Source organism: Toxotes jaculatrix, chromosome 10 (assembly GCF_017976425.1).
Source record: "Toxotes jaculatrix isolate fToxJac2 chromosome 10, fToxJac2.pri, whole genome shotgun sequence".
Taxonomy (NCBI): Eukaryota; Metazoa; Chordata; class Actinopteri; family Toxotidae; genus Toxotes; species Toxotes jaculatrix.
In genome coordinates this window covers 17,763,658-17,788,683 of record NC_054403.1, presented here as the reverse complement: position 1 = coordinate 17,788,683, position 25,026 = coordinate 17,763,658, and the positions used below count along the sequence as shown (strand labels likewise).

Sequence of the window (25,026 nt, the reverse complement as noted above, 5' to 3'; positions counted from 1 at the left end):
TCATAAAAAACGTCATAGTATAGTAAGGCGTTTTTTTCGGGCAAGAAAAGTCTAAAAATTTTTTTGACCTCAAAATGTCATAAAAAACGTCATAGTATAGTAAGGTGTCAAAATCGGCCAAAAAAAGTCAAAAAAATTTTTGACCTCAAAATGTCATAAAAAACGTCATAGTATAGTAAGGCGTTTTTTTCGGGCAAAAAAAGTCAAAATTTTTTTTGACCTCAAAATGTCATAAAAAACGTCATAGTATAGTAAGGCGTTTTTTTCGGACAAAAAAAGTCAAAAAATTTTTTGACCTCAAAATGTCATAAAAAACGTCATAGTATAGTACGGCGTCAAAATCGGCCAAAAAAAGTCAAAAATTTTTTGGACCTCAAAAAGTCATAAAAAAACATCATAGTATAGTAAGGCGTTTTTTTCGGGCAAAAAAAGTCAAAAAATTTTTTGACCTCAAAATGTCAGAAAAAACGTCATAGTATAGTAAGGCGTTTTTTTCGGGCAAAAAAAGTCAAAAAATTTTTTGACCTCAAAATGTCATAAAAAACGTCATAGTATAGTAAGGCGTCAAAATCGGACGAAAAAATTCAAAAAAATTTTTGACCTCAAAATGTCATAAAAAACGTCATAGTATAGTAAGGCGTTTTTTTCGGGCAAAAAAAGTCAAAAAATTTTTTGACCTCAAAATGTCATAAAAAACGTCATAGTATAGTAAGGCGTTTTTTTTGGGCAAAAAAAGTCAAAAAATTTTTTGACCTCAAAATGTCATAAAAAACGTCATAGTATAGTAAGGCGTTTTTTTCGGGCAAAAAAAGTCAAAAATTTTTTTGACCTCAAAATGTCATAAAAAACGTCATAGTATAGTAAGGCGTCAAAATCGGCCAAAAAAAGTCAAAATTTTTTTTGACCTCAAAATGTCATAAAAAACGTCATAGTATAGTAAGGCGTCAAAATCGGCCAAAAAAAGTCAAAATTTTTTTTGACCTCAAAATGTCATAAAAAACGCCATAGTATAGTAAGGCGTTTTTTTCGGGCAAAAAAAGTCAAAAATTTTTTTGACCTCAAAATGTCATAAAAAACGTCATAGTATAGTAAGGCGTTTTTTTCGGACAAAAAAAGTCAAAAAAATTTTTGACGTCAAAATGTCATAAAAAACGTCATAGTATAGTAAGGCGTCAAAATCGGCCAAAAAAAGTCAAAAATTTTTTTGACCTCAAAATGTCATAAAAAACGTCATAGTATAGTAAGGCGTTTTTTTTGCGCAAAAAAAGTCAAAAAATTTTTTGACCTCAAAATGTCATAAAAAACGTCATAGTATAGTAAGGCGTCAAAATCGGACAAAAAAAGTCAAAAAAATTTTTGACCTCAAAATGTCATAAAAAACGTCATAGTATAGTAAGGCGTTTTTTTCGGGCAAGAAAAGTCAAAATTTTTTTTGACCTCAAAATGTCATAAAAAACGTCATAGTATAGTAAGGCGTCAAAATCGGCCAAAAAAAGTCAAAAAAATTTTTGACCTCAAAATGTCATAAAAAACGTCATAGTATAATAAGGCGTTTTTTTCGGGCAAGAAAAGTCAAAATTTTTTTTGACCTCAAAATGTCATAAAAAACGTCATAGTATAGTAAGGCGTCAAAATCGGCCAAAAAAAGTCAAAAAAATTTCTGACCTCAAAATGTCATAAAAAACGTCATAGTATAGTAAGGCGTTTTTTTCGGGCAAGAAAAGTCTAAAAATTTTTTTGACCTCAAAATGTCATAAAAAACGTCATAGTATAGTAAGGTGTCAAAATCGGCCAAAAAAAGTCAAAAAAATTTTTGACCTCAAAATGTCATAAAAAACGTCATAGTATAGTAAGGCGTTTTTTTCGGGCAAAAAAAGTCAAAAATTTTTTTGACCTCAAAATGTCATAAAAAACGTCATAGTATAGTAAGGCGTCAAAATCGGCCAAAAAAAGTCAAAATTTTTTTTGACCTCAAAATGTCATAAAAAACGCCATAGTATAGTAAGGCGTTTTTTTCGGGCAAAAAAAGTCAAAAAAATTTTTGACCTCAAAATGTCATAAAAAACGTCATAGTATAGTAAGGCGTTTTTTTCGGGCAAAAAAAGTCAAAAAATTTTTTTGACCTCAAAATGTCATAAAAAACGTCATAGTATAGTAAGGCGTTTTTTTCGGGCAAAAAAAGTCAAAAAATTTTTTGACCTCAAAATGTCATAAAAAACGTCATAGTATAGTAAGGCGTCAAAATCGGCCAAAAAAAGTCAAAATTTTTTTTGACCTCAAAATGTCATAAAAAACGTCATATTATAGTAAGGCGTCAAAATCGGCCAAAAAAAGTCAAAAAAAATTTTCACCTCAAAATGTCATAAAAAACGTCATGGTATAGTAAGGCGTTTTTTTCGGGCAAAAAAAGTCAAAATTTTTTTTGACCTCAAAGTGTCATAAAAAACATCATAGTATAGTAAGGCGTCAAAATCGGACAAAAAAAGTCAAAATTTTGTTTGACTTCAAAAAGTCATAAAAAACGTCATACTATAATAAGGCTTCAAAATCGGACAAAAAGTCAAAATTTTTTTGTGACCTCCAAAAGTCATAAAAAACGTCATAGTATAGTAAGGCGTCAAAATCGGACAAAAAAAGTCAAAATTTTGTTTGACTTCAAAAAGTCATAAAAAACGTCATACTATAATAAGGCATCAAAATCGGACAAAAAGTCAAAATTTTTTTGTGACCTCCAAAAGTCATAAAAAACGTCATAGTATAGTAAGGCGTCAAAATCGGACAAAAAGTCAAAATTTTTTTGTGACCTCCAAAAGTCATAAAAAACGTCATAGTATAGTAAGGCGTTTTTTTCGGGCAAAAAAAGTCAAAAAAATTTTTGACCTCAAAATGTCATAAAAAACGTCATAGTATAGTAAGGCGTCAAAATCGGACAAAAAAAGTCAAAAAAATTTTTGACCTCAAAATGTCATAAAAAACGTCATAGTATAGTAAGGCGTTTTTTTCGGGCAAAAAAAGTCAAACATTTTTTTGACCTCAAAATGTCATAAAAAACGTCATAGTATAGTAAGGCGTTTTTTTCGGGCAAAAAAAGTCAAAAAAATTTTTGACCTCAAAATGTCATAAAAAACGTCATAGTATAGTAAGGCGTTTTTTTTCGGGCAAAAAAAGTCAAAAATTTTTTTGACCTCAAAATGTCATAAAAAACGTCATAGTATAGTAAGGCGTCAAAATCGGCCAAAAAAAGTCAAAATTTTTTTTGACCTCAAAATGTCATAAAAAACGTCATAGTATAGTAAGGCGTCAAAATCGGCCAAAAAAAGTCAAAAATTTTTTTGACCTCAAAATGTCATAAAAAACGTCATAGTATAGTAAGGCGTTTTTTTTGCGCAAAAAAAGTCAAAAAATTTTTTGACCTCAAAATGTCATAAAAAACGTCATAGTATAGTAAGGCGTCAAAATCGGACAAAAAAAGTCAAAAAAATTTTTGACCTCAAAATGTCATAAAAAACGTCATAGTATAGTAAGGCGTTTTTTTCGGGCAAGAAAAGTCAAAATTTTTTTTGACCTCAAAATGTCATAAAAAACGTCATAGTATAGTAAGGCGTCAAAATCGGCCAAAAAAAGTCAAAAAAATTTCTGACCTCAAAATGTCATAAAAAACGTCATAGTATAGTAAGGCGTTTTTTTCGGGCAAGAAAAGTCTAAAAATTTTTTTGACCTCAAAATGTCATAAAAAACGTCATAGTATAGTAAGGTGTCAAAATCGGCCAAAAAAAGTCAAAAAAATTTTTGACCTCAAAATGTCATAAAAAACGTCATAGTATAGTAAGGCGTTTTTTTCGGGCAAAAAAAGTCAAAAAATTTTTTTTGACCTCAAAATGTCATAAAAAACGTCATAGTATAGTAAGGCGTCAAAATCGGCCAAAAAAAGTCAAAATTTTTTTTGACCTCAAAATGTCATAAAAAACGCCATAGTATAGTAAGGCGTTTTTTTCGGGCAAAAAAAGTCAAAAAAATTTTTGACCTCAAAATGTCATAAAAAACGTCATAGTATAGTAAGGCGTCAAAATCGGCCAAAAAAAGTCAAAATTTTTTTTGACCTCAAAATGTCATAAAAAACGTCATAGTATAGTAAGGCGTCAAAATCGGCCAAAAAAAGTCAAAATTTTTTTTGACCTCAAAATGTCATAAAAAACGCCATAGTATAGTAAGGCGTTTTTTTCGGGCAAAAAAAGTCAAACATTTTTTTGACCTCAAAATGTCATAAAAAACGTCATAGTATAGTAAGGCGTTTTTTTCGGACAAAAAAAGTCAAAAAATTTTTTGACCTCAAAATGTCATAAAAAACGTCATAGTATAGTAAGGCGTCAAAATCGGCCAAAAAAAGTCAAAAATTTTTTTGACCTCAAAATGTCATAAAAAACGTCATAGTATAGTAAGGCGTTTTTTTTGCGCAAAAAAAGTCAAAAAAATTTTTGACCTCAAAATGTCATAAAAAACGTCATAGTATAGTAAGGCGTCAAAATCGGACAAAAAAAGTCAAAAAAATTTTTGACCTCAAAATGTCATAAAAAACGTCATAGTATAGTAAGGCGTTTTTTTCGGGCAAGAAAAGTCAAAATTTTTTTTGACCTCAAAATGTCATAAAAAACGTCATAGTATAGTAAGGCGTCAAAATCGGCCAAAAAAAGTCAAAAAAATTTCTGACCTCAAAATGTCATAAAAAACGTCATAGTATAGTAAGGCGTTTTTTTCGGGCAAGAAAAGTCTAAAAATTTTTTTGACCTCAAAATGTCATAAAAAACGTCATAGTATAGTAAGGTGTCAAAATCGGCCAAAAAAAGTCAAAAAAATTTTTGACCTCAAAATGTCATAAAAAACGTCATAGTATAGTAAGGCGTTTTTTTCGGGCAAGAAAAGTCTAAAAATTTTTTTGACCTCAAAATGTCATAAAAAACGTCATAGTATAGTAAGGTGTCAAAGTCGGCCAAAAAAAGTCAAAAAAATTTTTGACCTCAAAATGTCATAAAAAACGTCATAGTATAGTAAGGCGTTTTTTTCGGGCAAAAAAAGTCAAAAAAATTTTTGACCTCAAAATGTCATAAAAAACGTCATAGTATAGTAAGGCGTTTTTTTTCGGGCAAAAAAAGTCAAAAAAATTTTTTGACCTCAAAATGTCATAAAAAACATCATAGTATAGTAAGGCGTTTTTTTCGGGCAAAAAAAGTCAAAAAATTTTTTGACCTCAAAATGTCATAAAAAACGTCATAGTATAGTAAGGCGTTTTTTTCGGGCAAAAAAAGTCAAACATTTTTTTGACCTCAAAATGTCATAAAAAACGTCATAGTATAGTAAGGCGTTTTTTTCGGGCAAAAAAAGTCAAAAAAATTTTTGACCTCAAAATGTCATAAAAAACGTCATAGTATAGTAAGGCGTTTTTTTCGGGAAAAAAAAGTCAAAAAATTTTTTGACGTCAAAATGTCATAAAAAACGTCATAGTATAGTAAGGCGTCAAAATCGGCCAAAAAAAGTCAAAATTTTTTTTGACCTCAAAATGTCAAAAAACGTCATAGTATAGTAAGGCGTTTCTTTTGCGCAAAAAAAGTCAAAAAATTTTTTGACCTCAAAATGTCATAAAAAACGTCATAGTATAGTAAGGCGTCAAAATCGGACAAAAAAAGTCAAAAAAATTTTTGACCTCAAAATGTCATAAAAAACGTCATAGTATAGTAAGGCGTTTTTTTCGGGCAAGAAAAGTCAAAATTTTTTTTGACCTCAAAATGTCATAAAAAATGTCATAGTATAGTAAGGCGTCAAAATCGGCCAAAAAAAGTCAAAAAAATTTCTGACCTCAAAATGTCATAAAAAACGTCATAGTATAGTAAGGCGTTTTTTTCGGGCAAGAAAAGTCTAAAAATTTTTTTGACCTCAAAATGTCATAAAAAAGGTCATAGTATAGTAAAGTGTCAAAATCGGCCAAAAAAAGTCAAAATTTTTTTTGACCTCAAAATGTCATAAAAAACGCCATAGTATAGTAAGGCGTTTTTTTCGGGCAAAAAAAGTCAAAAAAATTTTTGACCTCAAAATGTCATAAAAAACGTCATAGTATAGTAAGGCGTTTTTTTCGGGCAAAAAAAGTCAAAAAATTTTTTTGACCTCAAAATGTCATAAAAAACGTCATAGTATAGTAAGGCGTTTTTTTCGGGCAAAAAAAGTCAAAAAATTTTTTGACCTCAAAATGTCATAAAAAACGTCATAGTATAGTAAGGCGTTTTTTTTCGGGCAAAAAAAGTCAAAAATTTTTTTGACCTCAAAATGTCATAAAAAACGTCATAGTATAGTAAGGCGTCAAAATCGGCCAAAAAAAGTCAAAATTTTTTTTGACCTCAAAATGTCATAAAAAACGTCATATTATAGTAAGGCGTCAAAATCGGCCAAAAAAAGTCAAAAAAAATTTTCACCTCAAAATGTCATAAAAAACGTCATAGTATAGTAAGGCGTTTTTTTCGGGCAAAAAAAGTCAAAATTTCTTTTGACCTTAAAGTGTCATAAAAAACATCATAGTATAGTAAGGCGTTTTTTTCGGGCAAAAAAAGTCAAAAAATTTTTTGACCTCAAAATGTCATAAAAAACGTCATAGTATAGTACGGCGTCAAAATCGGCCAAAAAAAGTTAAAAATTTTTTGGACCTCAAAAAGTCATAAAAAAACGTCATAGTATAGTAAGGCGTTTTTTTCGGACAAAAAAAGTCAAAATTTTTTTTGACCTCAAAATGTCATAAAAAACGTCATAGTATAGTAAGGCGTCAAAATCGGCCAAAAAAAGTCAAAATTTTTTTTGACCTCAAAATGTCATAAAAAAACGTCATAGTATAGTAAGGCGTTTTTTTTTCAGGCAAAAAAAGTCAAAAATTTTTTTGACCTCAGAAAGTCATAAAAAACGTCATAGTATAGTAAGGCGTCAAAATCGGACAAAAAAAGTCAAAATTTTGTTTGACTTCAAAAAGTCATAAAAAACGTCATACTATAATAAGGCATCAAAATCGGCCAAAAAAAGTCAAAAAAATTTTTGACCTCAAAATGTCATAAAAAACGTCATAGTATAGTAAGGCGTCAAAATCGGCCAAAAAAAGTCAAAAATTTTTTTGACCTCAAAATGTCATAAAAAACGTCATAGTATAGTAAGGCGTTTTTTTCGGACAAAAAAAGTCAAAAAATTTTTTGACGTCAAAATGTCATAAAAAACGTCATAGTATAGTAAGGCGTCAAAATCGGCCAAAAAAAGTCAAAATTTTTTTTGACCTCAAAATGTCATAAAAAACGTCATAGTATAGTAAGGCGTTTTTTTTTGCGCAAAAAAAGTCAAAAAATTTTTTGACCTCAAAATGTCATAAAAAACGTCATAGTATAGTAAGGCGTCAAAATCGGACAAAAAAAGTCAAAAAAATTTTTGACCTCAAAATGTCATAAAAAACGTCATAGTATAGTAAGGCGTTTTTTTCGGGCAAGAAAAGTCAAAATTTTTTTTGACCTCAAAATGTCATAAAAAACGTCATAGTATAGTAAGGCGTCAAAATCGGCCAAAAAAAGTCAAAAAAATTTCTGACCTCAAAATGTCATAAAAAACGTCATAGTCTAGTAAGGCGTTTTTTTCGGGCAAGAAAAGTCTAAAAATTTTTTTGACCTCAAAATGTCATAAAAAACGTCATAGTATAGTAAGGTGTCAAAATCGGCCAAAAAAAGTCAAAAAAATTTTTGACCTCAAAATGTCATAAAAAACGTCATAGTATAGTAAGGCGTTTTTTTCGGGCAAAAAAAGTCAAAAATTTTTTTGACCTCAAAATGTCATAAAAAACGTCATAGTATAGTAAGGCGTTTTTTTCGGGCAAAAAATGTCAAAAATTTTTTTGACCTCAAAATGTCATAAAAAACGTCATAGTATAGTAAGGCGTCAAAATCGGCCAAAAAAAGTCAAAATTTTTTTTGACCTCAAAATGTCATAAAAAACGCCATAGTATAGTAAGGCGTTTTTTTCGGGCAAAAAAAGTCAAAAAAATTTTTGACCTCAAAATGTCATAAAAAACGTCATAGTATAGTAAGGCGTTTTTTTCGGGCAAAAAAAGTCAAAAAATTTTTTTGACCTCAAAATGTCATAAAAAACGTCATAGTATAGTAAGGCGTTTTTTTCGGGCAAAAAAAGTCAAAAAATTTTTTGACCTCAAAATGTCATAAAAAACGTCATAGTATAGTAAGGTGTTTTTTTCGGGCAAAAAAAGTCAAAAAATTTTTTGACCTCAAAATGTCATAAAAAACGTCATAGTATAGTAAGGCGTCAAAATCGGCCAAAAAAAGTCAAAAATTTTTTTGACCTCAAAATGTCATAAAAAATGTCATATTATAGTAAGGCGTCAAAATCGGCCAAAAAAAGTCAAAAAAAATTTTCACCTCAAAATGTCATAAAAAACGTCATAGTATAGTAAGGCGTTTTTTTCGGGCAAAAAAAGTCAAAATTTTTTTTGACCTCAAAGTGTCATAAAAAACATCATAGTATAGTAAGGCGTTTTTTTCGGGCAAAAAAAGTCAAAAATTTTTTTGACCTCAAAATGTCATAAAAAAACGTCATAGTATAGTACGGCGTCAAAATCGGCCAAAAAAAGTCAAAAATTTTTTGGACCTCAAAAAGTCATAAAAAAACGTCATAGTATAGTAAGGCGTTTTTTTCGGACAAAAAAAGTCAAAATTTTTTTTGACCTCAAAATGTCATAAAAAACGTCATAGTATAGTAAGGCGTCAAAATCGGCCAAAAAAAGTCAAAATTTTTTTTGACCTCAAAATGTCATAAAAAAACGTCATAGTATAGTAAGGCGTTTTTTTCAGGCAAAAAAAGTCAAAAATTTTTTTGACCTCAAAAAGTCATAAAAAACGTCATAGTATAGTAAGGCGTCAAAATCGGACAAAAAAAGTCAAAATTTTGTTTGACTTCAAAAAGTCATAAAAAACGTCATACTATAATAAGGCATCAAAATCGGACAAAAAGTCAAAATTTTTTTGTGACCTCCAAAAGTCATAAAAAACGTCATAGTATAGTAAGGCGTCAAAATCAGACAAAAAAAGTCAAAAATTTTTTTGACTTCAAAATGTCATAAAAAACGTCATAGTATAGTAAGGCGTTTTTTTCGGACAAAAAAAGTCAAAATTTTTTTTGACTTCAAAATGTCATAAAAAAACGTCATAGTATAGTAAGGCGTTTTTTTCGGACAAAAAAAGTCAAAATTTTTTTTGACCTCAAAATGTCATAAAAAACGTCATAGTATAGTAAGGCGTCAAAATCAGACAAAAAAAGTCAAAAATTTTTTTGACCTCAAAATGTCATAAAAACGTCATAGTAAAGTAAGGCGTTTTTTTCGGGCAAAAAAAGTCAAAATTTTTTTTGACGTCAAAATGTCATAAAAAAGATCATAGTATAGTAAGGCGTCAAAATCGGACAAAAAAAGTCAAAAATTTTTTTGACCTCCAAAAGTCATAAAAAACGTCAAAATTGTTTTTGACCTCAAAAAGTCATAAAAAACGTCATATTATAGTAAGGCGTCAAAATCGGCCAAAAAAAGTCACAATTTTTTTTGACCTCCAAAAGTCATAAAAAACGTCAAAATTGTTTTTGACCTCAAAAAGTCATAAAAAAACGTCATAGTATAGTAAGGCGTCAAAATCAGACAAAGAAAGTCAAAAAAAATTTTGACGTCAAAATGTCATAAAAAACGTCATAGTATAGTAAGGCGTCAAAATCGGACAAAAAAAGTCACAATTTTTTTTGACGTCAAAATGTCATAAAAAAGATCATAGTATAGTAAGGCGTCAAAATTGGGCAAAAAAAGTCAAACATTTTTTTCACCTCAAAAAGTCATAAAAAACAACATAGTATAGTAAGGCGTCTAAATCGGACAAAAAAAGTCAAAAAAATTTTTAACGTCAAAATGTCATAAAAAACATAGTATAGTAAAGCGTCAAAATCGGCCAAAAAAAGTCAAATTTTTTTTTTGCCTCAAAATGTCATAAAAAATGGTCATAGTATAGTAAGGCGTCAAAATCGGCCAAAAAAGTCAAAAAATTTTTTGACCTCAAAATTTCATAAAAAACGTCATTGTATAGTAAGGCGTCAAAATCGGCCAAAAAAAGTCAAAAAATTTTTTGACCTCAAAATGTCATAAAAAACGTCATAGTATAGTAAGGCGTGAAAATCGGCCAAAAAAAAGTCAAAATTTTTTTTGACCTCAAAATGTCATAAAAACCGTCATAGTATAGTAAGGCGTCAAAATCGGCCAAAAAAAGTCATACTTTAGTATGGTCTCAAAATATGCCAAAAAAAAGTCATAGTATAGTGAGGCTTCAAAATAGGCCAAAAACTGTCATACTTTAGAATGGCCTCAAAATTTGCCAAAAAACATCATAGTATAGTAAGGCTTCAAAGTAGGCCAAAAAAATGTCAGACTTTAGTATGGCCTCAAAATGTCCTAAAATTTTCAATGAAATCATAAATCAACCATTCGTATTTGCTTAATTCATCCATCTATTTTCCGCAGCTTTGGAGTCCAGGTCAGGTCTACTTTTAAGTGATATTATAATAAGTAATTCTTGGCCACACCATCCGTACTTGTTTTCTGCTATAGTTTCATATTTTGAGTGAAAGCACTCTGTGCGAATTCGGAAACGTTTTCAATTAAACTGTAGAATCCCTGCTCACGATGAATGTAGGTCATAGTTTAAATGATTTGCGTTTACAACCACAACTGCTTTAGGTCTCTGGCCACATGACGCGCAGACACATACAAAACAGCTCCGCCTCAGTATGAATCGACCTCAGCTGTGTGTTACAGCCTTATGTTGTATGCTCTGCAGACGTGTGGACTCAGCGCAACGTTTGATGTGTCATCGCTGTGCCTTATTTCCAGCTCCTCTCATCCCTTGCCTTAAGTCTTCCGCTCCTCTCATCCTCACACTGACCCCCTCTGTCTCTCTCTCTCTCTCCTCTCTCTCTCTCTCCTCTCTCTCGACGCGGTGCCGTATAAAAATCTGCTATAGCAAATTTCGTGTCCCTTGTTTCCTTATATGGTGATCAGCGTCGCGGCCCGACCCCTCCTCGCGCTGGGAGCGAGGCGCGTGCACTGGCCGCTGCCGCTCGCCGTTCGCTTCCATATTTGGAAGTGAGTTCAACAAAAACCGCACGAGGGGGAGGGGGAGAGGGAGGGAGTGAGGGAGGGAGGGAGGGGATTGATGGCGGAGAATTTCCTCTCATCCTGAAAACCGCTTTGCGCCGAGCAGGCTGCTGAATGTCGGTCAAAACAACAGCACAACCATTTTACTTATTAATCACTCCTCACGCCGCCGGTGTAATAATTAATAACATGTATTCAAACCGATCCTCAAATTACACCGCTGTTCACAATGTATACATATACATATATAGGCTATACATATATTCATAAATCTAAATACAGCCATGGTTTGTTTTTAAAATAGGTTACAATAAAAACAAAACAAAAAATATGGTAGGGTATAGCTGGCCACACAGGGCTTAATCATAACCTTCGTAATTTTATTGTACAACAAGCACCAATTAAGCACTATTACTATTATATAGTATATAGTGTATCGCATATCACGAGGGATTTGTAGGTTTATTCAAATTCTGCACAAACACATATTCCCATAATGCTCTCCGCTACCCGTTTAGTATGTTTGATTTGCTAACGCACGCTGGTCGACACCGCCAAAGATGATACAATTATAAAGAGAAGGTACCCATATCAGTGGGAAGTACTAAAAATACAAATAAAATCTTGGCTTAAAATATTGGTCCCCTCAAACAGATGCCAGCTGGTGTAACGTAACAGTAGTCAATAACATGTTAAGATTAACCAGGGAAACTTATTATTGCTTGTTTTACCTGTTTGATCTGTGTATAGACTAAGATAATTATTGATTATATTAGATTCGCCGGTGATCAAATGCATTAATCAACAGAAAACACAAAGCAGCAAATAAATACAGTCGGACTCTCGTGGTTAGACGACTGGAGCTCCCGCTCGTGCACCTTGCTTCGAGCCGGGGTCGCGCTTATAGGCGCGTTCACGTTGCATATCCAGTGTGTGAGCGCGAGCGGCAGTAGATCATCACAGTCCATTCAGTTTCTACGCAGACGTTGACCAGTTTTTTCCACAGCGATGGTAGGTTTAACGCCTTTTTTTTTTTAAACTACACTTTATGCTTCGCTGCCAGTTGCAATCTCGATCTCAAGATATAAGGGGGTTTATGGTCAATTTGAGTTTATTTTATAGATGATGATGTTGGTTTTAGCGTCAAACATAGCAAGCCGGTTGTGCCGCAGGAGCCGCTGCTAGCACTGGGGCTAGGTGGTGACCAGCTCCGCTGTGCGAGAGGCTGGACAGCTAGTAATACCTTAAGAGAGCACGACGAAGCCGCAAGTTACGTTCATCGCATTCAGCGAATTTACCGTGCGGCATTTTTCACAGTATTGTGGTAACACACGAGATAAACGACTGACAGCCCCAAACAACTGGCGCCATTTCGTTCATTTGTCTGTGTTTCCTCGACATAAAGCCGCTTTGTAAAAGGCCTTGTCTGCGTTATCATCCACATCGCTGTAATGACGCTGGGCCACAGTGTTTTTCACTGCATCATGTTTCAGTTATTTCACCTCAGCTCATCGGCGCTTCCACGGTGGAGCAGCGCAGCGCCGGCAGGTGCAGCAGCGCCTCAGGGCCACCAAGCTAACGGTATTGTTAGCTGAACTAGCTACGTTAGCAAAGGCAGAAAACGACACCCATTATGGCTGGCGCTAGCTGTGATTTTCTTGTTCTTTGTCTGTACACAGCTTCCTTGCTAACATTATTTTAGACTTTGGTTGACTACGTGCTCCAAATCTCGTCACTTTTGGCTCACAGTGATGCTAAATGTACAAATTGCAGGTTTATGGCCGAGTTGCGTTGTAGCAGTAAATGTATGAATTGACAGACGAACGGTCTGTTTGAGCAGAGTTTTGCCTTATATAGCAAGCTAGCGCACACATGTGCGTGTGCTGCATTCGTGGCCCCACCCTGAATTTGGTGCAAAGACCATTTTGTTTGGTGCCGTATTATAACGGATCTACACTCGGATTTCATTTACTGCCATTTGCGATGTGAGAAATTTGCCATATACTTACTCGGATGTAGCGAATATTTGACAGGGTTGTCAAACATTATGTAACGACTGTTTGGCAGTGATGGATTCGCTTGCTAAAGCTAAAGCTAACGGGCCGCTGTCTGTGGAGCTTCGTGGTCGGTGCTGCGCATCTTTTTTTAGTTGCGCATCTAATTTGTACAGCAGTTTATACACGTTGCAAACCCGTCACGCCATTAGACTACTACACAGTACCAGGAGGGAATAATTAACGGATGACTGTGTTCATTCATACATAGTCATCAAACATAACCAAAGCATTGAGATGCCGGAAACGGCAGAATGTGCGTTTTTTGGGGGCATCTCGGCAACACGTATAATAAAAATTCTTATGATTATGTATCTGTAGTATAATAAAGTTTATGTCGGTTTTTGTTAACATCCAGCCGTGTCTGTCATTGCTGAGTTTGCACCTTTTAATCAACTAAATCTGCTGTTCTCTTTTCCCCCTAATAGTTTAAATATAAACCTGTTAGGGCTGTGTCTTCTACTGAAATTGGCCCTTATGATAATAGCCTGTGAATCCTGTCATCGTAACTGTTTCAGTGTAAAGGAATTCAAGACTTGGACGGTGACTAGATTTGTACTGAGTCACTTGAACCTTGACTGCTGTAAAGAAAAGTATCCGTGTTTCAGATTAGATAACGTGAGAGCTTAGTGATCACCATGGTGATATTAGACTGCTGCTACAACAAAACAAACAAACAAACAAAATATAAGCAATCTCGTGGCAGTGAGCAGGAAGATGTGGAAACATAAAAATGCTCTATTGACTTAACAGGTATATTGTGTTTGTGTACACAAAAATGAGAAATCGAAAGGATGTGCTCAGTTTCTCAGGATCGCCATAGCGGAAGAGCGCAGCGAGATAAATGTGTCACATGCTTACTCCTATGCAAAGAGAGTATAGACATAAACTTTACCAAATATTTTGGAAAAGGCTATAACGGCAAGGAACATGGAAAAAAATATCGCATAGCTTATTTAGTTGATCTAAGGATTAAGGAAGTGAGCAAGGTTATTTGCTGGTTAATTATTATTCTGAAATTCACTGTTATCTCACACAGCCCTTTGACGCCCTGAGCAAACATAGTGCCTGCCCGTGCTACTTTGCAGTGGGGTCCCTTTTCCGTCTTTCCTGCCCCGTTATTTCCTTTTCATTGTTTTACTTTTTTTCATTGACACATTGCTGGTAGGTAGCAGTTTTCTGACATTTTCTCCGGAGACTGCATTTTCCTGTGATGCCTTAAACAGAGTCAGAAGATCTGACTGACTGAGTTTATGGAGCAGCTGTGACTCGACGATGTGACTTGTATTCTATATTTCAACAGAAGCCCCATTGTCTGTGACTGAACCCTGCACTGAAATGCTTAATTTCTGACCACACCCTCACCCACATGGTCATCTTTATGGTAGAGAAGCATGACTTCTTCCTCTGCTTGTAGAGAGAACTTATGTAATATTTTATACCTACTGGTCCTGTGCCAGTCCCAGATTCGTGGTTGGACTTTGAACAAGCAGTACTGGGCACATATTTTGTTTCTATTCTTCAGTATTCTTACAGTCAGACCTCATACATAATAAATGGAGTTAAAAGGCTGTACTGACTGAATCATCAGTGTTGATTTCATTTGCACCAACCAGGCTGGTGGTTAGGTAATTTTCAGATTGCATTACACAGCTTAACTCTTCCACCACAGCTAACAGCTTGTCACAGCCACACCTTTGCGTTTCAATCCTCCTTATCAGTCGTCCTCATAAGAAGCATTCCTGCTGTGTGTGATAGTCACATGCCGCCCTCTCAGGCCTTTCTTCAGTTTCATGTCTGTATTTACTGTACTTAAGTCATCACTTCTAGCCTGTTGAACACGATGGCTGTTTTGTTTAGGCAAAGCTATCATTGTGGAGTAGAGCTGTAACAGTTATTTTCTTTATCAGTTAGTCTGTTAATTAATTTTCTTGATTCATTCATCATTTAGTCCATCAATAGTCAGAAAATAGCAATGAATACCCACTGCAACTTCCTATAGTCCAAGTCAACATATTTAAAGTTTAATGTAATAGACAACTAATACCATCAAAGATTTAAATTTAGAGCTGCAAAGACTAGAAATGAATTAAATAAACAGGCGTGGATTGTTGGTCACGACAAAACAATAGATGTGAAACTCACCTTGGTCTCCAACTTTGCCAGGCATTTTTCACTATTTTCTCTCATTCTGTAGACAAAACAACAAATTGAATAGTCAAAAGATTAATCAATAATGAAAATAATTGCAAGTTGTAGCACTAATTCATATTTGAAAATCTGCAACCGGTGAATTCTTGGCATTTTTTGATGCCAGTTGAGAACAGTTAAAACGACTGATTATCAAAATAGATGAAAATTAACCAGCAACTATTGATTACTGAATAGCTATTATTATTCAACTCTGCTGTGGAACCTAAAATCATTAAGGATTCATTTGCCTTTTATCCGGAGATCATTACTTATCATTATTTATCAAAATCAATCCAAACTTAGGAAAAACCATCAGCTGTTTTAGCAATGCGTTTTCTACTTTATCAAAAATTATTGTGGGTTGCTGCTACATTAAGCTGTAAGTACAGCCTCGGACTTATCAGATTGTTCTCTCCGCAGGCCTCCGGTGTGAAAGTCACAGATGAAGTTATCGCAGTCTTCAACGACATGAAGGTGCGTAAGGCTCAGGCCAACGAGGATGAGAAGAGGAAGAGGAAGAAGGCCATCCTGTTCTGCCTGAGCAAGGACCTCAAGAACATTGTTCTGGATGATGGCAAGGAGATCCTGCTGGGTGACTTGGGAACCACTGTCCAGGACCCCTACCAGCACTTTGTGAAGATGCTGCCCCCAGACGACTGCCGCTATGCCCTGTATGATGCGACCTATGAGACCAAAGAAACAAAGAAGGAGGATCTGGTCTTTATCTTCTGGTGAGGGTGGTCATTATCAGATATTAACGGGTTTATGACCTTCATTAAGACAACATTTGGCTTTAATAATTTTTTCCCCCTTTCACAGGGCTCCAGATAGTGCCCCCTTGAAGAGCAAGATGATCTATGCCAGCTCAAAAGATGCTATCAAGAGGAAATTCGAAGGTGAGTCAGAATGTAGAATGACTTTGCATTTCCCCTCAGCTAGCATTTTGGCATCTTTCAGCTCATTGTTTTGGGCTTTACGGCCTTTAATTTACTGTTTGGTTCTCTCTCACCACTTTCATAGCAAGGTGAAAAAGCTCAACTGTACCTGAGCAGGTAATGTTAGCAACTAGCTGGTGAACATAGCAGAGCATTAAGTGGCATAAGAGTCTGATATTTACCTCAGGAATGATCAGATTTTCTCCTAAATTCTGAGCTAAAAGGAGAGAGAATATTGGACTTATATATGTCAGGTGGCAAGAATAATAACTACATATGAAGATTAATTATTTTCTTGGCAATCAGGGACAATGTTGGTAAATCAACTTTATGGTATTTCTATATGGGTTTTGTATTAATGTGATTTAGGTCGCTTTATTCATTAGGCACTATTTTGCTAGATAAGCCAAATATTTTATTCATGACTAATCTCTTGCTTGATTTTCCAGAAAATTTATCATAGAGTGACATTGTTATGGCAATATAAAATTGCATATACTGTGATAGAGCATCTTTATCCAAATTGGCCGTTTCTGTTGAACTACATTTTGGTAAATTTGGACATTAACCTGGAAAAAAAGATTATTTAAAGGAATAGTCTGACAGTTTGGGAAGTACACTTGTTTACTTTTTTGCCAAGGGTTGAATTAGAAGATCAATACCAATCTCATAAGGTTGCTGCCAGCAGCTGCTTTGCTGAGCTTAGCACAAAGACTTGGGGGGGGGGGGTACAAGCTATGCTCTGTCCAAAAATAAGTTGCCCACCAGCAGCTCTAAATCCCACAAATCAACACATTGTATCTCCTTTTGTTTAATCTGTACAGAACAACAGTCAGCCTTTCTTTAAAAACTTACCTGATGGTCTATTGATGGTCTATCTTTTTCTTCTGCCCTCTCTCAAATCTTTTTTTCTCCCCAGGTATTAAGCACGAGTGGCAGGTGAACGGTTTGGAGGACCTCAAAGACCGGCACACCCTGGCAGAAAAGCTCGGCGGCTCATCAGTAATCAGCCTGGAAGGATCCCCTATATAAATATTACCCCCCCCTCCTCTCTGGCTTCGATCGAGGCCTTTCAGACACATCTGTCGGGTTTAGCTGTTCATTCCAGTGTGGTTTGGAGAAGGGCAAAAAGCAGAACCAGCACCATTTGCGGGACTCTCGGGGAGGGATATTGTGGGTGGGTTTGGGGTCAAGTGACAGTTTAAAGAAAAAAAAAAGAAATTCCACAAATACAGACTGTCATTCCAGTTCAAGCAACATAAAGGATATGAACAAAACACACACAAAGGAAAAAAAATTAAGATACAACTGAGGAAGGATGATGATGATATTGATGATGAATACACATATTGTTCATGCTTAGGGACAGGGTTTTGTTCTTTCCAGGTTCCATTTGAAAAAAAATTCAGAGAAAGGGACAGGCAACAACCTAGGTTTCCAACCATTGAATCCTGACAAATATTCGTTACAACTACATTTTTTTTTTTTGCCAAACTTCTAGTTAAGTTTTGTAAGTGTGTGTAGTTGAGACTAGGTGTAGTATAAACTAATTCACTCTTGATTGCACATGATGTATCAAAACCTTCTCTGGGGGAACACGGTTAAATATATAAAAAAAAAATTTTTTTTTGTTATTCCATTGTTTTTTGTTTTTTTCGTTCGAACATGCAAATTCCAAAACTTGAGTGATTCCTTTTTATTTCCAGTTCTGGATCAGAAAACCATGGCATTTGGTGTAGTAAACAGACAACATTCCTTGTATGTGTTAAAACCAGGATCTCCTCGATTTAAAAACTTTGGTGTTATGAAGGTCTGATGGGGAGCGATGTGTATATGAAAGACCAGCGGTCAGAGTTTAGACTGAATATTGAATGGTGGATGTTTTGTATCGTCTCCTTATCTCTAATAAAAAGCACTAAACTACTGACTTGTTCTGCTCTTTTCTTTCCGCTTATTTTAACTTAAATTTCAGGTTTTGGTCATCTGGCTATTGATAATACCCTTATGGTTATGGTGGATGGTACCAATTGTAAAGTCTTGCTCAAAGATGATACTCAGACATTACTGCACAAATGAATAAATAACAAAAGATTTGCTTATGCAATTCAGTTAGGGTTACAACAGATTATTTTCATTAGCAACTAATTATTTGGTTTATGAAATGTTAGAAAAGGGTAAAATAAAAATTCAAAAATCTAATTTTAACCTAAAACCTAAAGATGGTCATTTTCACAAAAGGAAAAAAAATAAAAATACTCACATCTGAGAAGATGTAATTTTGTGGCATTTTGGCTTGAAAAAGACAACTAATTGTTGCAGATTAATTTCTTGTCAATTGACTAATCAAATTAATTCAGCTCCAAATTCACTTGAAACCACGGTGAACCACAGGTGTTCAGCTCCACAGATGTTGCAGTACCTGTTGTGACCACAGGAGGACACCCCAACACCACTCCTGAAACCAGACATACAAAGAGACAAGCACTTATAAATCTCTGTTTATTAAAATATATCAAGCATTTTTTTAAAAAATAAAAATAAAATTAGCACTCTGTCTCTCCTGTCCACACTGACAAGAGCAAACTGTTTGCTGAAACGTTAGGCATCAGTGGTTTCCATGAACTACTGTCAGTTCTTTATTCTGTGTTCTCTATTAGCTGTGTATCTATCAGAATACAGGTCGTGGCAGATGAAGCCAAATGATCCTTGAAGAGCTATCAAAATATCGAACCATTTCCCCGAAAAAGTACAGCAAAGATGAAAAAGAATTGTCCTCAGTAGATTGCCATCATCCACAGTAGGAATCTAATCTGCTGTTACTGACACACACACAGAGAAAGGTGTTTTTTCCCCTCTTGTAAAAAGTGGTTTGTGTTAATACTGTGGAAACACTGACTGTGTGCAAACACATATTAAAAGATGCCGTGGTGATGATCTCACAAGCAGATTGTTTTTGTGAGATTATGGGGAGCAAATTAAACACAGGAGAGAAACAACCCAATGAAGGGGAACTAGATCCATAAGTAACTGAGTAGACCTGCTTTACTGGTGTAGCACATATTTTCATATGGATTAAATCCAGTTTCACTTTCCTTTCTTTTGGTGAAATAAGACGTTTCACCCTGTGATTTTTCAGTCACTTTGTGCTTTCTTGTGTTTTCTGTGTTTCTGTCTATACCTCCTTCTGTCCCACTTCTGTCCCTCTCAGTCCTGGACACAGTCTATTCGGTTACCATGAACCCAGTAACAGATCTGAGCAAACTTCAGAGGAGTGATCCGCACGGCCACATTGTAATCCCGGCTCTCCCCATCTATCTCCAGCCACTGGTGTCCAGAGAAAATACCAATGACCTTCCTCTCCCAGCGCTCTAAACTGTTGTCCCAGACTCTTCCATACACTCCAGAGCCGCTGGCCCCCGGTCGGGCATCACAGTGCTGGTATATCAGGTCACTGGACTCTTCCTCCACAGGACAAAATCTGTACACAAGCTCCCCGGGTCTGTCGCTGTCAAAGCCAGAAAAGTGGATGCGATTCCCTGCCAGGTCATCAGAGGAAGGAGCCACAGAGAGGCGCATGAATGGACGCCGGTGAGGCCAACGCAGCTCCAGCAGGGCGTAATCAAAGTCCATGCTGACCTCCTGAGGGCCCTGGATCCAGCCCTTTGGCACACGGGTGCGTTTCACCCTCACCCAGCGAACCAGAGGCTTCTTGGCAGAAGTGAGGCTGGCTTTTGTCCCATTGATAGATGGAGGGATCAGGAAGCCCACCCTGAGCTTCCTTGCCCCCTTCACATAATCCTTCCCATCATGCACGCAGTGGGCAGCAGTGAGAACATGCTGCTGAGACACAAGAACGCCGGTGCAGCCGGTGGAGATCCGCACGGCTGTGGAGAAGGGGTAATCCATCAGGAAGTTATTGCCCTGAATGTTAAAACGGCCGTCTGCTCCATAGATCTGCCGCCTCACGCGCTTGTGTCTGGGCTTCACTCTGGGTTCTCTCCTGGGTGAAGGGTGAGCAAAGAAATGGGCATCAGCCTCAAACTCATCCTCACCCTCCACATCCACAGTAGTCAGAGTGCGGGAGCCGTCAGCGTACAGCGTCTCAAAGGCCAGTTTCTCAGACAGTTGCTCATCCTGCTCGCCTCTGTGGAAGCAGCTGAAATTGCAGTGAGTTGTGAAGTCCAGCTGAGTCTGAGCACTGAAGCGGGAGCGGGAGAGAGGCGTCGGTGTGTGGGGGACCAGCGTTGGGACGTGGACCGGTGGAGGGTGAGGAGGGTGCAGAAGGGACAGGGTGAGGGGGAGGATGAGCGTGAGGAGCAGGAGCAGGTGAGTCAGGAGGGAGCTCTCACGTGGCGTCATCATGGTGACGGAAAACACTGCAACGACACAGAAAATAATCCCATACATGAGAGGAGCGGCTTATCAACTTATCCTTGGGAGACTGCAAGAATTCCTACGTGTTTTTCAAGAAATCAGCAGGGGAAAATATTCCCAAACAAGCTGTTTGACAAACACACAAACCCTAATCCCTCTATAAATCTGGACTCTCCCACAGTTGATTGTAAATCACAGCGCCTATGCTTGCAAAATCTAATGTTGCAATGCAGGCCTGAATTTCATCCGGCGTAGTGAGGCAACAATGACCCTCTTGTTCTTATAATATAGATTACTAGGAAAATAGGATTTCAGCCTCACGGAATCAAACAAGCATTTTAATGTCTGTTTGGTACAAAAAGTCACAGGAAAGGTTCGATCACAGAGGAAGCAAAGTGGCCACAGGCATAGCTGAAAAGCCAGAACAAAGCTGAGTGGTCAGCGCTCCAGGAAGGAAAAGAAATGCAGTCTGTGATTACTTGAATCAACATAAAAAAAGAAACATGAGGACAGTGTTTCCATGCATGATCCACAAGACAGAAATTTTGCTTTATGGTATTCTAAATACGTGAACAAGAGGTTGGGAGATTACAGTAAAAAAAACCTCCAATCAAATATTTGTCAAAACTCAGAGATAAGAAGTTGTTTTCCTTCAAACATTAACTGCTTCACAGTGTACGTGGGGCTTTCAGGGCAGATTAGCAAGGACAAGGAGATACTTGATCCCCTCTAAAGGCTGTGGACCCGGAGGCAGTCATGGCACAAAGAGAGCAGGTGTGTAAAAAGTGAAAAAAGAAAAAAAAACAAGTCGAGGCACGGCAGCAAAGCAGAGCATTATTGCTAACAAAAGACAGGGTGGGGCCTGCCCACACACACCTATGTGCTATCCCATGTAACACTACAAAGGAGGCAGAGTTGCAAAAAGGAGCTCCTGTAAGCAGGGAAAGTACAAATTTCCTTCCATGTTGACGTGTTAGATACATGACAGCTGTGGCAGACAGTTAACGCCAACAACACAAGATCTTAAGTGGTAAATTGGCTGGTGTAGAGGAGGCAAACAATGACATAAACCGGCAGTACAACTTATCTAAAAACAATAAAAGTGATATGTTTATGACCAAAATGTCAGCTGCTATAATCCAGGCTGTGGTAAGAAGAATGTAACTTCAGTGATCAGGGGATTTTAAACCATGAAATAACTGATTTTTCACAGCCTCTTTCAAAGTTGAAATATTATTTGACTCTTTAGACAAAATTTTCAGGCTCTAAGCCAAAGACCACAGCTCTTGCTAAGGGTTTAGAGGCTCATTCTGATGAAAACCGCAAGAGAACGATCCAGAAGACATCCCTGTGCAAAATTAACAACATATAACTGGAGGCGAAATGGAGGGAGAGCACTGGTGTTTTGGGCTGCAGCACTAACTTTGAGCCTGGACACTGGGATGCAGCTCTGGGGAGCAAAAAAATATTAGGGCAAATAAATCTTTCCACAGATATGGTATTGCCTGTAAGAGAGAAACTAATAAAGAATGAAAAACACTGAAGAAGAAGACTGTTCAGCATCTAAGTGTTTTTTTTTCCCTCATGTACGCAGCAGAGACGAATAAAGTGCAGTTCCCTCTAACATACTGTCATTCAACATGCAAGCACAATGCTAGACACTGTGAGGAAACAGACTGAGAGATGAAACACCTGAAACCTCATACAGACATGCCTCAAACAATCTTTGACCATCATTTCACCCCAGACATTTGGACTGAATGATCATCTTACAAATGGATACAAAAATAATTATCTATATTTAGGCCTATATAAAAACCTATGAATGTACCAAACTGGTGAGTTTAAACATCCCAGTAAAGACAGGGCAGGGGAAAGGGGAACCTTTGCCCTGTTCCTGCTGGGATGTCTAAAGTTGCAATTCCCAATCAAATCACCAAATCTAATACATTACCTCCTGATTAGAGATCTATGGCCCGTGTTTACATCCCAGTCAGGTTTTCCTCCCCATCAGACGAGTCACTGAGGATCACTTCCCAGGTTTTTCCTCCTCATCTCCGGTGACAGGTAGGTACTTTGTCCCTCCTCTCTCTCTCGCCGTCTCCTTTCCCCGCAGAAGTTATACTCTTGCTCGCTCGTTTACAGCGTGTACAAATAAAGCTCCTGATGCTGGATGTCCGGACCGTCCCCCTGAAACCCGCCCAGCTCAGACGCGGAGCCACAAATAAAAAGTCTCCTGTCTGAAAAGAAATGTGTTCTGTCTCTGCCCCACGGTCCTAGCGCCGAGCCTGCCCCCTTTCTTGCCTGCTGAGAGGGAACACAAGTTTCATATTAGCTTTCAGTTACAACCTAGTCTCACTCTTTATATACATTTTTACATTCATCATATGGAAATCACCTGTATAAATAACATAACGTAATAAGTTAATTTATTAGTCTATAGTCATGAAAGCGTTTCTGTGAGGCTACATCAGTTAACTAAATACTAATAATCATTATTCTAACGCTCACAATTACAGTGCTAACACGTTTAGCATGTTTACCATCTTAGTTTAGCATGTTAGCATGCTAACATTTGTAGTACTAAACAAAGTGTAGCAGGTGTAATATTTATTATTTTAATGTGTTTAGCATGTTGGCATGCTAACATTAGTGCTAAACACAAAGTATATCTAAGGCTGACGAGAATGTCATCTGAAATCATTTGGTCAGAATAAACATGCCAACAATGTTCACTATAATAAAGCTAACATGCTCAACAAATATGATGTTTACTATGTTCACTATGTAACGTGGTACACTAACGTGAAAAACTAAACTAAACACAAAGTAAGGTGAGGCTGATGGGAACGTCATTAGTTTCACAAGTATTCGGTCATAAAGAAAAGTCACCAAGGTTATAAAAGTTCATCTCAAGGGATGGTAAATATTTGGTGTGTTTAAATGCAAAATGATCAATTAATGAACAATTAATTTTGAATTGGTTAACTCTGTCAACTAACTAGTCAGCTTAACTAGATATTTTCTGATTTAGCCTATTAAGTTAATTCACTGAGTTTTATAACACTGAAGAACTTTGCCTGAGTCAGCTTGTCAATTCAAGACTGCAAGAAACATAACTACAGTAAATTATCATACTGATGCACGTTTAAGGTATTATACTGTCATACCGTGCAAATTAAGTCCTGAGCCACTGCAACATTTCAAGTTTAGTTAGCCTGTTATGGCATAAAGATTTAACATCCAGTTACAGTGAATCAACATGACAGCTGATTGTTTTTCCTTTTCAGTTACAAATCAGAAATGTTTACTGTATATTCCTCAAATCAGGCATTTGGCACGTACATTGGTAGCCTAAGGTTACACCCAAGCAAGAAAAGTCTTGTTTCTGGCATTAGTGCACTCCAATTATCATGTGTGCCAAGAGTTATAATAGGTACAAGTGAAGACCAGCTCCTAGCTGGCAGGCAGAGGACTGTTTGAGCTTGTTGGCCACAGCGTTCACCTCATCCTCTGCTGCCTGACCTTGATCTCCAAGAGGTCTTTCATCTCTCTTTCAGGATCTCTGTGAACATGGGGAATTTGGGAAGACGTGCACTGACGCTCCCATGGGGTTTGTTGCAGCTGCAGGGGTGCCGAAACAGAGCTCCCAGTCACAGCAACAGTGCTTTCAGGAATGCTGAGGAATCTCCCAACAAGAACACAGGTCAGGCTGTCAGCCCAGTGTGACCGCTGCTGTCCTCAGAGCAAATGTCGCCCCAGAGGAGAGACCTACCGAACCTGCTCCTCACCTCTGTAATAAAATCTCCACTGGTACTGTTCCTGCACCGTGAATGGTGTAGTGTTGACAGATTAAGTGTAAGGTATATTCCCTCAGAAATATAGAAGGATATCATTGTGGATGGGAAGGAAGGTAGCAGGCACAGGGCCAGAGAGGTGTAAATGTGTAACTCTGTAAGCATACTGTGTGTAATGATGGTATCACTGTCTGTCTCTGTGCTACAGAGAGTGAGCACAAACCATTTCCTTTGTGTCTGTGTGTTTGGCATTAAGCAACTTGGCCTCTGTTTCTCAGTGGATTCCTCTCTTTCCGTCCTCTTTTTGCGCTTCCTCACAAAAAGTTCTGCTAGTGTTCTTTTCCAGCACTGTAAAACAAAACAGGACAGAAGACTATTAAAGGAATGATTCAACATTTTGGGAAATAAGCTTATTTGTTTTCTTGCTGAGGGTTAGATGTATGTCCCATGTTATGTAGCTA

The 25,026-nt window shown here is 36.6% G+C and overlaps 2 protein-coding genes across 3 annotated transcripts; one reads left to right on the top strand and one right to left on the bottom strand.

Annotated features, from left to right (window-relative positions):
• The first annotated feature begins 12,090 nt into the window (after window positions 1-12,090).
• Window positions 12,091-18,318, top strand: cfl1 (cofilin 1). Its single transcript, XM_041047817.1, has 4 exons — window positions 12,091-12,223; window positions 15,880-16,190; window positions 16,279-16,355; window positions 17,314-18,318. Exons 1-4 carry the CDS (start codon window positions 12,221-12,223, stop codon window positions 17,424-17,426), a joined length of 504 nt encoding a protein of 167 aa, XP_040903751.1. The 5' UTR covers window positions 12,091-12,220; the 3' UTR covers window positions 17,427-18,318.
• On the bottom strand, window positions 18,315-22,991 carry LOC121188199 (serine protease 23). 2 transcript variants are annotated; one of them, XM_041047816.1, is made up of 3 exons: window positions 22,723-22,991; window positions 19,573-20,770; window positions 18,315-18,849 (listed from the first exon to the last, which is right to left on the bottom strand). In XM_041047816.1, the coding sequence occupies exon 2, from the start codon at window positions 20,754-20,756 to the stop codon at window positions 19,599-19,601; it is 1,158 nt and encodes a 385-aa protein (XP_040903750.1). In that variant the 5' UTR covers window positions 20,757-20,770; window positions 22,723-22,991; the 3' UTR covers window positions 18,315-18,849; window positions 19,573-19,598. The 2 variants fall into 2 exon arrangements, with proteins under 2 accessions (XP_040903750.1, XP_040903749.1); XM_041047815.1 differs by lacking the exon at window positions 18,315-18,849 and having other exon boundaries at window positions 18,878-20,770; window positions 22,723-22,989.
• Between the last annotated feature and the right edge of the window lie 2,035 nt (window positions 22,992-25,026).